General features: G+C 35.0%; 1 protein-coding gene across 6 annotated transcripts in view; it reads right to left on the bottom strand.

The window, feature by feature from the left end:
* Nucleotides 1-13,547, bottom strand: part of LOC106880824 (leucine-rich repeat-containing protein 43) — a 62,269-nt gene that overhangs the window by 38,916 nt on the left and 9,806 nt on the right. For all 6 annotated transcript variants that reach the window (XM_052968530.1, XM_052968545.1, XM_052968522.1 and 3 more), the window contains one exon: nucleotides 3,344-3,474. In XM_052968530.1, coding sequence (XP_052824490.1) covers nucleotides 3,344-3,474 — 131 coding nt within the window. The remainder of the gene's footprint in view (nucleotides 1-3,343; nucleotides 3,475-13,547) is intronic.

The following is a 13,547-nucleotide window of genomic DNA, read 5'->3' as shown; positions in this document are numbered from 1 at the left end:
GGAAAAAGTGAGTGATTTAAGGGTGATTTGGCTGTTGTTTCTAGCATATCCAAAGGCAACCCTCCTCGTTTCTTTATCACTCTTGCATGTATTGGTGCTTTTCAATATTTTTCACCCATAAATACATTTATATACTATAAAAAAGAAAATTTGAGAAATTATGAATTTTTTGCAACCCCACTCCCAGCCCCTGATTGTTTCTGTTTAGAAATTAAAATATTGGAGAGCCTGAGAAGGTCATTGCTGGCATTTATCCACAGTGATTTAAAAAAATTATGGAGATGTACTTGCATAGCAAGTGACTTGATCTGAGATTGTGTGCTGAAACAAAAACAATTGTAGCATAGATGTTCATAAGCCATTCAAGAACACACAGAAACCATTAGTTTCACAGCACTACTTAAATACAGAGGTCCTGATGCATCTATGTAATGATATGAAAGGGAGGGTTAGTTTTAGGGTTAAGGTTAGGGCTAGTTTTAGGGTTAGTTAGAGTTAGGGTTAGGGTGTCATTACACATCCACACAGTGTACATTTAAAATGTTTTGTACATAACCTGTATTTAAGTAGTACCTCTGTATTTAAGTAGCACCATTAAGGAACCTCTGTATTTAAGTAGTACCAGTTTCACTTCAACATTAAAACTTCATTTGTGTCAAAATATTTTCTTCACTTTGAAACCGCAACCTGCTCACTGACAAAACGTCGCAAAAGTAGTGCAAAAAAGTTTTGCCAGTGAACAGCAAACACACACACACACACACACATTCATTGCCTTTCATTTGTGTGTATGTGTATCTATGTGTGTGTGTGAGTGTGTCACTGTTGAAGCCGCTCGTGCAACTTGTTTGTGTATATATTGGCTTAGTGGTACAGAGTGTTTGGAAACTGAGTAGGATGCAAGTTTTGAGTACTTGTTGGTAACTTTTTGTTTTCTTCTCATCTTCTAATAGTAATTACCCAACTTTCTAGGCTCTTTTCACAGCTATCCAGTGTTCAAAAATTATACAGGTATATTAAAAATTTTCATTTAATAAATAATAAATTACATACACATTAATAGAATAATAAATGATAAATTACGTATACATTCATAGAATAAACCATCGGTTTTCCAAATAGCAAATGAAAACTTAAAAGAGGAAGTGAAAGTCTTTGCAAATGAGAATGGAATACTCCACGGTGAATGCAATGAATATTTAAATTTGTGAATTAGACACAGTGAATGCAATGAATATTTAAATTCATGAGAAATTGGAGTTTAAAAAATCCAAGAAACTTGAGTAATTAAAATTATAGGAAATTTCTTAGAACAAGAATTTATAAAAATATTTCCAGACGGTCAACCCTTTAATAATTGCTTTCTTTTAGTGCTTTTGGCAATTGTTACATAACTAATTAATAAGCAGCTTTCTCCCTTATAGTAAAGATGCACTTTATTGTATTTTATTATGTACATGGTGTTTAGTTTGTGGGAAAATTATTATGCATGAAACCAGTTGCCAAAAAGTTGGGGACTACGACTTTACATCATATTCACAGGGTTCTTTGATCTTTTTATTTATACTGTAAGCTATTTCTTTTCTATATGTTGTGGTGGTGTCCTTTCACTGCTCTTCCATTACTACATTATTTTCCCAAGTTTGCTGTTTATCTCTGCTTGTTTTTCCTTTTATCCCATTGATGTTATATGAAATTTTGTGCACTGCTTTCCTAAATTTCTTGGGTGGCTCACTTCTGAGTGAGTATTGTATGAACATCACACCTTATAATTAGGTGCATGCATGGCTATGGAACCAAGAAGCTTGCTTTGCAATCACTTGGTTTCAGGTTCAGTCCCACTGCATGGTACTTTAGGCAACTGTCTTCTACTATAACCCCAGGCCAAATAATGCCTTGTGAGTGAATTTGATAGATGGAAACTGCATGGAAGCCTGTCGTTTATGTCTTCATGTTTGTCCTTGACCACTGCTTGACAGCCAGTGTTGGTTTGTTAATACTCCTCATAATTCAGCAGCTCAGCAACAGATACCAATGGAATATGTAGCAGAAGTACCAGATTTTAAAATATGTACTGGGATTGATTTGTTCAACTAAACTGTTCAAAGTAGTGCCCCAGCATGGCCATAGCATTCAAATTACTCTATCAAATGTAATGCTTATTGATTTACATTGTTTTGCAGCTTCAAGATTTTGATGATGTGATTACTTATTTTTGAGAATGACATTGTAGGGTAGTTTTGAAATATGGCCAGTTTAAATGCTAAAGGGTTAAGAAAGAGAAAAAAAACACAACAAATCTGCTTTTTGTTGTTGTTGCTGTTTTTTTAATTTACTTTTTTTTCTTTTCTTACATATTCCCCCATTTGCTCTGTTGTCATTGCTGCTGATGGTTTTGATTTATTTCCCTCTTTACACTCTTTATTTGCTCCCATTTGCTGTGGTAGAAGCAGTTCTGCATGTGCTCAGTTCATAGAATAGACACAGACAAAATGCAATTTTCAACACCCTTATTAGATCTGCTATAAAGATGTTAATTTTTTGAAAAAACAGCAAAGCTCCAGAAGACTAAGTGCTTTGCGGTCTTAGATTCCATATCATGTGAATGGAGAGGTTGTTCCTAGTTGTCTATAGTTTCTAGTAATAGTTCAGTATCTAGAACAGGTACTTAATGGCCACCTTGATGCATTAACAGAGAGAATTTGCTATGTGCAGGATACTTTCCATGATAAATTTTCCTAAATTCAAGGCATTATCTGGTTTGGTTATTTTTATCCTAAAGTTTTTATCATCAACATATCAAAAAAAGGGCAAACTTTCAGAATAGCTGTCCCACATAAGTTGGATTTTCTCTGTTTTTGCTAGGTTTTTTCCAGATGTTTTTGTATCCCAAGTTTCAAAACAATTAGGGGAACCCTTTTGTTTTATCAAAAAATCCATGTTTTTAAATGCTCCCCACCCCCTGCTAACCATCACATCATTTCTTTGGAAAAGCAGTCACTACTAACATGACATGTTTGTTTTCTTTTTCATCATTTTTATTTTTCATCATTTTATTACAGGTAGAAAATTCTTCATTAGGTAACATCTGTGTCACTTATCCCACCACGCCATGAAAAGGTAAGCTATATTTTCAGGAACATTAACTGTCATAGTCACACCCATCTTCTGAGTGTTCAGTTTATCATAAAATTTAAATGTTACCCTTCAGTGTCATTTTTATGCATGAACCAACAGCATGTGCCATCATAATTTCTATTTAGTTGTGGTCTGTTGAAGTTTGGGTGAGTTTGGTCTATCCTTTTGAGGGGGAGAGAGAGAGAGAGAGAGAGAGAGTACATACCAATAATTTCTTGTGAAGTGTTTATCAATGTAACTGATGGTGTTATAGCTGAGTCCAAGATGAATCAATGGTGGAGGTTGATCACATAAACTTGTTAAATCACTGATCTTGTTGGCACTCAATTCCAGCCTCTGTAAGCACACAGAGTAGAAGCTGCTTATGAAATATATAAATAATTTATCTTAAATATAAGGTTAAAAATATATTTATATTGCAAACAGCAACTAAACCCAACTCTGTATATCAGTACATCAGTATTTTTCAAAAGTATGAAAAGGATTATAATCCTTGAAGAAAAACTGATGAATTGAAACACTTGTAAGGTATTTAACTCTGTGTGTGTGTGTGTGTGTGTGTGTGTGTGTGTGTGTGTGTGTGTGTGTGAGTGTGTGTGCTTGCATGTGTGTGATTCAACTATCTTTGCCCCAATGCGACCACGGTGGTGACTTCTTGCCAGGATCAGGTGGACTCCAGTTATGCAACCTACCATGCTCTTGGCAGCAAACCTCAGTAAGTCTTTGGCACTATGAGGTTACAGGTCAGTTTCATCCAACCTCCCTCAAATGATGCCCCAGATACAACAGTCCAAGGGGTTCATATCAAGAGAGCTAAGAGGCTACGTGTTGGTGAAAGAGTCACATGTTCATAAACATTTTTTTGGTTAGTTGCTCTTAGATAGTGAGGACCATGTAGAAAAGAGCAGAGTTTCACTGGAACATACCTGCAAGGTCCCATCTAGGGCAGTATCTCAATCCAAGTTGAGACCAGATCTTGATAAAAGCCTTAGCATTGACCGTGAGGCCCTATAAGAAAAAGTGGTGACATAACATGGCTCCTGTCACTCATTATCCACCTTCCCCACACACATACACAACCAGGACCATCAGATATAATGGGAACTTGGTATGCATAGTGTCACCTATTGCACCACCCTTTTACTTTCTAGTTCTGGTCAAAGTTCTTATTAAAGAAAAACTAGAGCATGACAATTTTTAGAAGAAGTGCTAGAGGTTAATTGTCCAGCAAATGGTTTGACTGGATCACACACGTCTTGCTGGAGATAAGCTGATCTCTCTTCATTGTGTAGGACATTTGTCTATGCATCACACATCTGATAGTGAACTCTACTATTGGCAGGTGTGTGCTATGAGGTTAAGAAAGAAACCGATTGTTCTGTTTCATAAAAATTAAACAGCAATCTTCCTTGAAGCAAGTAAAAGTAGTTAAGGTATGAAGAACGTACCACATAGGAATTTTAAAACATTTGCTAAAAATCATTGACATAGCAATTCCTAGAGCTAGATACACCAAATGCAAGCCTCATCTGATGATAGTGGTAGGATAGTTGTGGTGGTGATTGTGATATGGTGGTAGTGGTGGTCGTTGTCATCATAGTGCTGCTCCTGCTGGTTTGGCGGAAGTCTGCGCTCTCCAAGTAGTTTTCTAGTTACTAAATAGTAGTGGACAGCTACACAAAATGGCCTGAGGCAGTGAGGGATAAATGACCAACCCCATATACAGTAATAAACTTCTTGTACAAGCTGTTTGCAAGATTTGGTGTACCAGATACAATTTTCTCTGATAACGGAACACAGTTTGTATCTTGTGAGTTTAAAAGATTCTGCAAGATGTTCATGTTAGAACATAAAATTATAGCACCGTATCACCCTAAATCAAATGGAAGGACCATACAGTTCATGGACACTTCTGCGAGCTTTAAAGAAAGCTAATAAGGAAGCCACAGACAAGGCCATGATCCAACAATTCTTGAGGGTATACAAAGTAACTCTGAACGCAAATGTGCCAGAAGGAAGTACACCAGCAGAATTAATGTTTGCCAGAAAGGTGAAGTCAGTAATCGATAAACTGTTACCAGTAAAATCAGTGATAAGTTATAAGTAAGAATGTACAAAAAGGGCAAGCAATACTGGGAAGAAGGAGAAATTGTAAACATACATAGGAAGAATGATGTATGGTGTAAAAAGCAGAAATGGAATGGAAGGAGACATAGAAATCCACTTAAGGAAAGAGTCATAGAAAAGGAATCAAAAAGAGTAGAAATACCGATGGATTGGCTATATGACACTTTTCAGGTTCCAACACCATTACAAGAAATAGAAAAGAAACGTACAAGGAAAAGGAAGAACACTGAATTCTTTAAAGTAGACCCTAAAAAGAAAAGATATTGAATATATATATATATAAAAAAAGGAGGAGGTAGGGTGAATAAAAGAAATTGATTGTTAATAAAAAAAATAAAAGGGGAGATGTTGTATAGTGAAACTCTATACCCTGCCTGGTAAAAAGTGGTAGTAGCCAGTTATTATAAATAGCCCAGTAGCTGGTCGATAAACAGAAGGTCAGAAAGGTCGAGAGTACGCATAGACTGTGTTGATAGTTGTGTCTGTGCTGATATAATAATTATACTGTGATACTGAGTAGATGTTATAACGATTCAACCTTTTGAGGATAATAACACTGTATGACTGGGGGGTCATACAGTGCCACATAGAACCATTCTATCGATGACTTTGGAATATAACAATATCTGACAGAGCAACAACCATCATCAAAAGACAGGTACAAAAGTGGTAAAGACCACTTCATAACAAGAACAATACTCTGTACAAAACCAAATATATGGCACCCTAGTCATAACACTAACTTGAACTTCTAACTTGTTGTCTCTTGAAGTCTCTGGGTGAGACTTGGAGTCAACTCGTACAAATACCAAGCAAAAGCCAAACATATAATAATAATAATAATAATAATAATAATAATAATAATAATAATAATAATAGGAAATAAAAGATACAGAAGAAGGCAACAAAGAAACTTATTGGAATCGAAACAGAATAAACAAAAAAAAGTTGTCAGACCTTTAAACATTTAAAAAGGTTGTATCTGGCCTAAATATTCTGCTTGTTATATGTTCAAACTAGTTGAATCCAGTTTCTCACACTTACCCTACAATGTCATTCTAAAAATGAGCAATCGCACCATTGAGATCTCTAAGCTATGAGATAATTCATAATGATTTCAAAACAATGCGAACAGAAGAGCATTATATTTGACGGAAGAATCTGAATGCTAAAGGATTAAGGTTATTAACTGAAAGAATTACATGAATCAGAATTTTGGTGCTGAACCAAACAAGGTACTGCTAGGTGGTCATTCAATATGTTAGAAATTGCAGTAACAAAATATCTCTCATGTGAAGAATGATATGCTGTATCTAGAAGGTACTCCTGGATACAGGATACCTGAAACAAAGACTGTATGACCAAGGTTTCAATATCTTTGATCATAGGATCACACAGTTATGGTTGACCTGAGGCAGAACAAACAACAACAACAACAACAGCAGCAGCAATTCCAAAGGGCATCATTCAGAAGATAAACCTAAATGCTGTAGAACAATGCAAATATTACAGAAAATGAGATTTCCTGGAAACTGGTAAAAAATCTTTTTTAAATTTAAGCACAAGACTGAGAGAAGTAGAAACAGAGGATGAAATCAGCTATGAAGATTAAAAAAAGCAAGCAAAAGAAGAGATAGTCAGGGAAGAGAGGAAAAGTAGGAAGGTAGTCTACTTTTGGTATAAATACATGTTTTCAATAATGAAAACAGCTAGATTTTTTTGTTGTTGTTTTTCTTTCACATAAAAAAATGAAAATGTCTTCAAAAAAAGTATTTGTAAAATGTGCTCACAGACAACTACAGTCTGTAATAAATAGTCAAAAACCATAGTTAGCTAGTTAGCTCTTTACACCTTCAAAAATGTAATATAAAAAGAAAAAAGACTATCAGTGAAAATAATTAATTAAAATTTATCTGAAATCAAGATAATAGTTTTACTAAATATTATAAAAGTCAGTTGGATACAAGATTTTTTTGAAAACAGGAGCAATAACATGAATTCATGAAATGAAATGGATACAATAATAGTAAACAACTCACTATGTCATTCACTTTAGTTTCTTTTTTTCAGTGATTACCCCAGTACAGTTTCTATAGAGCCATATCTAACAAAGATCTGTTATTCTAGGTTCATGCAAGAATATTTTCTTGCTCTTAGTTCAACAGAATCTTGGGCTATGTTTGGCAAGAGAAGAGAATATTCTATCTAAGTAACCTGTTTAACACTCATTTATTTAGAGTTGTGCATGAATGAAGTTAGCACTGAAAAAGTAAATTTGTTTTTGCACATTGAGGTGAAATGGTTGTCTCAAGGGAAGTTTTAGATAAAGTTTTTGAACTGAAATCAGAAATAATAAACTTCCTTGCTGCAAAAGCACATTCTAAAAACACTGCCTTTCATGACAACATGTTCATCACATGCCTAGTTTGTCTATTTGTCATCATCTGAATTGAGAGATGAATTAGTTGAAGTGTTCTCCACAATAAAAAAAAACAAAAAAAACAAATAAAAGCAACAAAAAACAAATCTACGATAAAATGAATGTTTTCTTTAACAAATAAAATCTTGACACAAATGAGTCAACTATGTTGCTATGTTTACCATACAATTCCAACAGTACTGAGGCTGAGTACCTGGAGATCAAAACTGGCAAGTATCTGCTCACACTCAGGATGTCTTTGACAAAGTATTTTACTAAAAACAAGGTTCTACAAAGGAATATTGCATGGATAAAAGTTACTTCTTGTCACCAAAGATGTTATTTGGAGCCAAAAGATGAATTTCTGATATTGATAAATTATTCCATGATCCATACCTCGTTTCATAGTCATTAGTATTGCATCTTTCTGACATCGGTTAGGAACAATGAGATATCCAATCCTAATACCCTAGGCTATCCATATATGAGGTGCATTCCAAAAGTTTTGAGACTGTTTTCAAGAAAGACAGTCATAACTGTCCTAGATTACTGTAATTTTAGTATATCATTACTATACATCTAATATGATAATCTTGCAACTTTTGTTATTCCAGATTGAAGGAGACTTCAGTACTTTGAACATGCCATATTAAACACTGTACTTTGAACATGCCATACTGAACACTGCTTGTCACAGCCGACTACTTTGCAGAATGCAGTTGGGATGTGAAGATAACTTAGAAGCTTGCTATGTAATAAAGCTTTGTGTTAAACTGGTTGAAAATGCAAAAGAAGCTTATGAAATACTCCAGACCACTTATAGATTACTTAGTATGAGCTGAATATCTGCTTTTAACTGGTGCAAGAGGCTAGGCAAAGCAAGTCCACTAGGATGCACAAGCTGATCTTCCTTTTCAACAACAAGGATACCACTTATATTTACTGGGTTCCACCTGGCCAGATGGCCAACAAAGAGTATCTTGGGGAGGTTTACAAGAAATTCAGGAAGACATTTCATCGCAAAAGGCCAGAGCACCCGCACCAATCCACAATTCCATCCTGGTAACCAACTACTTGACAGAGATGGGCATCAAAGCTGTCCCTCACCTTCCCTGCAATCCAGACCTTGTTCCCTGAGACTTTTGGTTGCTCCTCAAGCAGATAGAGAAGATGAAGGAGGCTGTGACACGGATCCTGGAAATCTTCACTTGAGAGACTTTCACAAAATGGTTCAAGCACTACAAGTGCACTGAAGTCAGAGGATCCTACTTTGAAAGAGAGTAGGGTTTTGTACACCTTTGAAATAAATAAAAGTCTCTTCTGAAAAAGTCTCAAACCACTGGAATACACCTTGTACTTCTTCCATTTCTCCTGAGCAATATGTATGGTCATGGGTTCTTGATAATGTACTATATTAAGTCAAAGACTAAAAACCAGCATATTCCAAGTTCAGACATGAAGTGGTCTCTGTCAAAGACGAAACCACACATCTAAAATTAAAATTTGGAAAAGCAACTTTATCCACTTAACCAAATCTATCACAGCATTGTACAGTAAGCAATAAATTTTATTAACATAGTAAATTACTTCTTTGTATAATGTACAATTTCATGTTGGCTTTAAATATGGGCTAAAACAGGGAAAAAGATGAGAAACACTACTTTAGTTACAACTGAAAAAAATGAACTACTCTTCTCTAACATGCCCAGACTCAAGACACTTGTAGAAAGACTCTTTTCTGTTATGTTTTCTATACCTTAAAGTATCAGTCTCTTATGGTATATCAGCATATCTTTTGTTTTTATTTCTGATCTAGTTAACCTTCTAGTTAGCCAATAGCTATATGGTACATAGTGTCAAAACAGTCAATCCCTAAACAGACTAGTTGCAATGCATCTACCCTCCCCTGATTGACAAGAGAAAGAATTTGCAAGGTTGTTCAACTAGCTAAAAATAACAGCCATATCTACATCAAATTAGATACTGTCATCTTCAAAAGTGATAGTCACATTGGAGGCAAATATGTTTATTTACTTACATGTATTGAGAATGATAATAAAATAAAATTTAAAATATAAGAAAACTATGTTTATTTTTAAATACAAATATCTACATGTTGTAATAGACTTTGCATTGAATAATCTTGGAAAATAATTTATTTGATTAATCTTTTGCTGTGGAAAGCAGTTTTATTTACCAAGCTATCTCTTGTTGTAGAATGCCATGTTTGAAATTATTTTCTGTTGTGATATGTCAAGTTTATTGAGGTAATTAGACTTGCAGAAAATAACCAATTCTGCTTTTGATACATGTTTAACACAATTATTGGGATAACCATGAAATTTAATTTCACAGTTAAAGAGTTAATAGTACAACAAATTGAAATTTTAACCAACTTTTCAGAAATCATCACGCAACAATATCAAGCGGTTAGAGGATTTGTACATTCTATTTAATTTGATAATTCTTTCATTTCTGTTTTTAATTAAATTTTGTGTGCAAAAAAATACCTTTGGGTGTACTTATTTTCTAACCCTTGTCAGCATGGAAAAATGGATGTTAAATGAAGAAGAAGAAGAAGAAGAAGAATAAGAAGAAGAAGAAGAAAATGATGATGATGATGATGACGACGACGACGACAGTAATGACACTAATGGCAATGTAAATTTGTCTGTGGGGAAAAGACAGGAGACAGCAAGTATACTTCAATATGAGTGAACAACTGACCTTGCAATGTGTTAATGAGCATTGCATATGCTAAAATAACAGGAAATTGATGTCTGTTTAAAGTAAAGGGAAGATTCATATTACTAGGTGTCAAATTTAACCTTGGGACAAATGCCTCCCTTCATTATCTTATGATTACTCAGTATTTGTCCATGGTGATAAAGATCATGAAGGGATCTTATCAAAACTGATGTTCTTATGAAGCAGTCCTCATCTTGTTCCAAAATGGCACAATAGTCATATCAAATTTTAGTTTCAAGGCAGGTGGCAGTAATCTCAATGGAAAATCAATTTCTTTAGAAACTAAACTATAAAATTAATAAATATTTCTTCATCTATGTCACCAAAGCTACAAACCTTTTTGTATGCTGTGATATTTCCAGGCAGCAATGCAAGAATATTGTTATTTAGTTTCAAAGTATCTACGTTTCTAAGAGTTAAAAATTTATCTTTGGTGATAAACTTTCAACAGATTCTTCATTTGAAATGACAATTGAATCTCCAAATATATCTCTACTAATACCCCTTGACCTGATATTATTAAGTTCAGGTGGTATTTCTATTTGATCTTGCATCCACATTCATTTATCAGAGCACTGCTTCCAATATCAAGTAGTCCTCTATTAATTTCTTCTTTCTTTGTGATCCTCATATTTTTTAAGAACCTTAAAAATTTTACATAAGGCCAAAGCTGAGATGATTTAAATAATTTTAAACAATTTACAATAATAGTGGTGTTAAAACTTCTTGGAATTACCAAAACAGTTTGGTGAAAACTTTCTCATGATAGAAGTATTTTACCACCAAAAGGTCTATTACAATTTATGATTTATTTTAAGTGTGTATCAATGATTCACAGAATGTTAGCAGATGACATTAAAGCTTTCATTTTCCATTCTTTGTTTGACTTTGAAATTTCTAAGCTTCACTGATTGTTGACTGTGTTCATAAAGCTTGTTCTTGTCAGGCACTGGAATATTTTTGTCTATTTCTCTTCCTATTTCTCATTGCTCTTGAGATAAATTTAATTGCTACCTTCTTTGTCATTCTATTGCTAACAAACACACACACAGCTTGAGATATTCAGAAAGTAATTACATGTTTTCAAACAGGAAGAGAAAAACAAACGCTGGTGAAGTTTAATTAAATACCATTTATCAATAATGTAATTACCATCATTATCAATTACTGCAGCCCAATAGAAACGAAAATTTTTGCTTTCACATTTACAAAATTTTGCCATATCATTTTCGATGACTTCTTCATACCTGGATGTTTTTGCCATTTATGAAATGCTGTAGTCATTGAAACAAGTGATACTGTGTAGGTTTGAATACGGTAAGTAAATACAATAAATGTGAAAGAACTCTCCAGCTTAACTATCTTTTTCTGAGTTTGTTTTGCAGAATGAGCCCTTGGGTTGTCTTGTTTGGGAAAAATACCTTTCCTATTTAACAAAGCTGGTCATTTATTGTGTAAAATTTCATTTACACAATTAAATAGTTGTCAATAAATGTCTATAGTAATGGTTCTTCATTATTTCAGTACCTTATAACAGAGAACATAGTTCATGTTCCACCCAATACATAATAAAGATTTCTGTGGATGAAGTACTGGGTTTAGTGTTGGCACTGGTTCTTCATTTGTTGATAACACTTTTTGGTTGACATGTCATATACAACAATAAGAGATTGTTGTGCAGGAACTGGGAGATTGTTATTCCTAGTCAAGAGACTGCTACAGAAGGTAGGGAAGTCAAGAAACTGCTACAGAAGGTAGGGAAGCAAAATTCTTACCACAGAGCCCCACCTGTTACATGTAGCCTTCTACATAAAGGCTTTTATAATCACACACATATATGCATAAAAGAATAAATAGACCACTAGTTGTTTAATTAATTGAACTACCTGGTTATTGAATTAAGGGGTAAGTGGCTGAGTATTCCACAAACATGGTAAAATCCAGCTAATGGGCTTCTGTATCTCCAATTTCATTTACAAGGTTTGGGTCAACCTGGTGTTATTGTGAATAACACTAGCCCAAGCTGCAAAGCACATATACACACATACACATACTCTAATAGGAGCAAACTGTTGTGGAAATCCATGCTACAAACTCCAGCTAAAAGTTTACATCCAGTATGACCTCACCTATGTTGGTGCCATGTAAAAAGCAGTCAGTCCGTTTTGCAAAGTGGTAGGTGTTGGGACAGGCATCCAGCCGTAAAAACCCTGCCAAAACAGACACAGTAGCCTGGAGTAGTCTTCTACCTGGCTGGCTCTAGTCAAACCGTCCAACCCATCCCTGCATGGAAGACGGATGTTAAATGATGATGGTGATGATGATATGACACTCACCTAAGGAAGTTTAGTAGCAATTGATTATATTTTCTGTAACATGGAATTATTTTGGCACTTCTTTCATAATACCACTTCCCAGAAACAACAAGAACTAAAAATGCCAGCATAATCTAAATATTGGTTTCAAATTTTGGCACAAGGCCAGCAATTTCGTGGCAGGAGTTAAGTTGATTAAATCAACCCTAGTGTTTAACTGGTAATTATTTTATCAACTTGCAAAGTCAAACCCTGATGGAATTTAAACTCAGGACAAAAAGACAGATGAAATACCACTAAGCATTTCACCCAATGTGCTAATGCTTCTGCCAGCTTGCCACCCTATCATCACCACCGCCACCACCACAACCACCACCACCATCGTTTAACATCCGCCTTCCATGCTAGAATGGGTGGGATGGTTTCACAAGAGTCGGCAGGATTTTTACAGCTGGATGCCCTTCCTAGGACCAACCACTCAGCAGAGTGGACTTAGTGCTTTTTACGTGGCACAAGCACAGGTGAGGTAAGTTTTGGCAAAGTTTTTACAGCTGGATGCCCTTCTGAACACCATCTACTATACAGTGTGGACTGGGTGCTTTTAAGTGGAACCTGCACTGACAGGGTCACCAGCTATTTGCAAGACAAAAAAAAAGCAAAATAACTTTCAAGTGGGGAGGGGGCATTGAAGGAGGCAACCTTGTGTCGAATGATGAAAGGTTATAGTGAGACAAAGAGACAGAAACAGGTATCTTGCTGTAAAGGAAGTAAAGGTTACCTGGCCAGTGGTGGTGGTGGTA

Source organism: Octopus bimaculoides, chromosome 1 (assembly GCF_001194135.2).
Source record: "Octopus bimaculoides isolate UCB-OBI-ISO-001 chromosome 1, ASM119413v2, whole genome shotgun sequence".
In the NCBI taxonomy this organism is placed as follows: Eukaryota; Metazoa; Mollusca; class Cephalopoda; order Octopoda; family Octopodidae; genus Octopus; species Octopus bimaculoides.
This window is presented reverse-complemented; position numbering and strand designations above follow the sequence as displayed.